The 2845-nt window shown below is 42.2% G+C and overlaps 1 protein-coding gene across 1 annotated transcript in view; it reads right to left on the bottom strand.

The window, feature by feature from the left end:
- The window catches only part of LOC311150186 (guanine nucleotide-binding protein subunit alpha-13-like), a 43776-nt gene extending 40931 nt beyond the window's left edge, over positions 1 to 2845 (bottom strand). Inside the window, exon 1 of the mRNA XM_084187527.1 lies at positions 2531 to 2845. Coding sequence (XP_084043653.1) covers positions 2531 to 2813 — 283 coding nt within the window. The 5' untranslated portion in view covers positions 2814 to 2845. The remainder of the gene's footprint in view (positions 1 to 2530) is intronic.

The following is a 2845-nucleotide window of genomic DNA, read 5'->3' as shown; positions in this document are numbered from 1 at the left end:
GTCTATGTATAACAGATCTAAGATAAATAGCTTCATGATGATCAACGGCTCACAAAGGAAAAGTTAACAACCTAATGACTATAATTGTACAGTTGACAACTCATTTATTTCTCAGGACTGCTACACTAACAAACCAGTGTGTACTAGAAAATCTAAAGCCAAGGTAATGAACAAAATAGCCAACTAGGGGGAACCACCCAGAGTGGTTTCACCTCCATAAAAGACGTTGTTTGTTTGCATAACAGGAGTTATCCGACTGTAGTATTGCTGTACATCTCTGGTAGTATCGTAGACTAATGTGGGCTGGGCTCTCACGACTACCAGGCCTGATTTGACCTTGCAAGTTGGAGGCAAAAAACACCCCTCATGTTCTCTCTCTCTCTTCAGATTTTATACAGCTAGTAAAACATGACTGAAGTCCACCGGTGTTGAACTTTCAACTAAATACTCAACATTCGGGGGTCTGACAAGTAAAGATGACTTACAGTAAAATAAGATATAGCTAGCTAGCTAAGTAAGAAGCGAAGTAGCCAATTGGTCTAGCTAGCAAGTTTGACAGACTGGCTGGGTGAATATAAACAATTGGAATATGAGTGATCGCCTCACATCTTATTGCCGCCTCAAAACAACATGGTTACCATTAGCCCTATAAAGGACACAGTGCTTCCTAGGTGGTTCAAATGCTGAGGCCGAAAAATAACTGGGAGGGGGGGGGTGGTATTTTTTTTTGGGGGGGGGGGGGGGGGGGGGGGTGGTATTTAACGAAAATCCTGTTATTGAAGGCATATCTATAATCCGTCACTCCTTGTCCGTCGGTCCGGATTGTATAATGTGTGGACATCTGTATGGAAATCGTCTGAACCTAACACCTATAACTCGGCTGTGATCGACAGTGGTAGGCTACGCGGAAGCGCGTCTTGCATGCTGTCTACCACAGCAGAGTTACGACGCTTACAGATGGGTCGTGGCCTCCTATAGCTCCTCCCACAAGCCACCTCTGGTTTCCATAGCTAGAGATATTCACACATTATAAACTGAACAAAAATATAAAACGTAACATGTAAAGTGTTGGTCCCATGTTTTATGAGCTGAAATAAAAAGATCCCAGAAATGTTCCATACGCACAAAAAGCTTATTTCTCTCAAATGTTGTGCACAAATTTGTTTACACCCCTGTTAGTGAGCATTTCTTCTTTGCCAAGATAATCCATCCAACTGACAGGTGTGGCATATCAAGAAGCTGATTAAACAGCATGATCCTTACACAGTTGCACCTTGTGCTGGGGACAATAATATGCCACTCTAAAATGTGCAGTTCTCTCACACAACACAATTCCACAGATGTCTCAAGATTTGAGGGTGCGCACAATTGGCATGCTGACTGCAGGAATGTCCAGCAGAGCTGTTGCCAGAGAAATTAATGTTCATTTCTCTACCCTAAGCCGCCTCCAATGGCATTTTTTAGAATTTGGCAGTATGTCCAACAGGCCTCACAACCGCAGACCACATGTATGGCGTCGTGTGGGCGAGCGGTTTGCTGATGTCAACGTTTTGAACAGAATGCCCCATGGTGGCGGTGGGGTTATGGTATGGGCAGGCATAAGTTATGGACAACGAACACAATTGCATTTTACAGATGGCAATTTTAATGCACAGAGATACCGTGACAAGGTACTGAGGCCCTTTGTGATGCCCATTTTTTAAAAGGTATCTGTGACCAACAGATGAATATCTGTATTCCCAGTCGTGAAATCCATAGATTAGGGCCTAATGAATTTATTTCAATTGACTGATTTCCTTATATGAACTGTAACTCAGGTTTCCATAACATGACAAGTCAGATATGCCATGCATGATGTTTTCTAAAATATGTGCAATGATGGTTAGGATAAACGTAATCTAGTTACGTTATATCCGCTGTGATTAAAACAATTCTAAGCTTTCTGATTTCCAAACTAGTTACCAAGTTATTTCACTATGACTGTTCAAGATTCATGTTTTTAAAACACTCAAACAAGTTTATAAATAAGTTAACTACAGTAACAAAGCTAGACAGCTAGCGCATTGGCTAGCCAAAGCTTGCTGCTAGCTGGTAAATTGCCTGATAAAAATAGCTGATAAACTGTCATACTATTTTCCACGCCTGAATAATACTGACATGGGACAAACAATGCGCGTGATATCAAAAGATCAACTCAGACAACTGAATCATGTTCAAATGGAAACCCTGCTATGTCTGTGTGGCCTCATCTCTTCAAATCCCACTGTGCACAAACACTTTCAAATAACATGGGCGTTTCTTCTAGCTTTGTGTGTGTTAGCTAGCTAACTAGGCTAACGAAGAACAGAAGTGAGTCTGCCTGTCCACTCGACATAGCTAGCAAGCACAAGTTACGGCTACTGTTAGCATGCTAGCTGGCTACTTCCCACAGACATGAACTCTTGAACAGAGAGCAAATAAGTCAACAAAGGCGCCTAAAAACTCGCCAGTGACGTTATATAAAGTACAATGAACAACCTAAATACCTTACCTTTAATTACATTACTAAAAATCGTGGCCCTGAACTCTTCTTTGGCCCTTTGATCGAAGTCCTGCCCATGGATGATGCGCATCTGCTTCAGGAAAGTGGACTTGCCGCTTTCTCCCGCTCCGAGTAGCAGAATCTTCACTAGCCGCTTCACGTACGTCTTATCCCGCGAAATACTTTTGTCTATTTCTTTAGATTTCCTTAATTGTTCTGCCTCGTTACTCGTGAGGAGACAGTTTGGAAAACATACAGATAAAACGGACCGGGACGGCAGGAAATCCGCCATCTTTGAAACAACTTCATCGATACAGTAGAGAG

Source organism: Coregonus lavaretus, assembly GCF_964263955.1.
Source record: "Coregonus lavaretus genome assembly, chromosome: 2".
NCBI classification, from domain to species: Eukaryota; Metazoa; Chordata; class Actinopteri; order Salmoniformes; family Salmonidae; genus Coregonus; species Coregonus lavaretus.
This window is presented reverse-complemented; position numbering and strand designations above follow the sequence as displayed.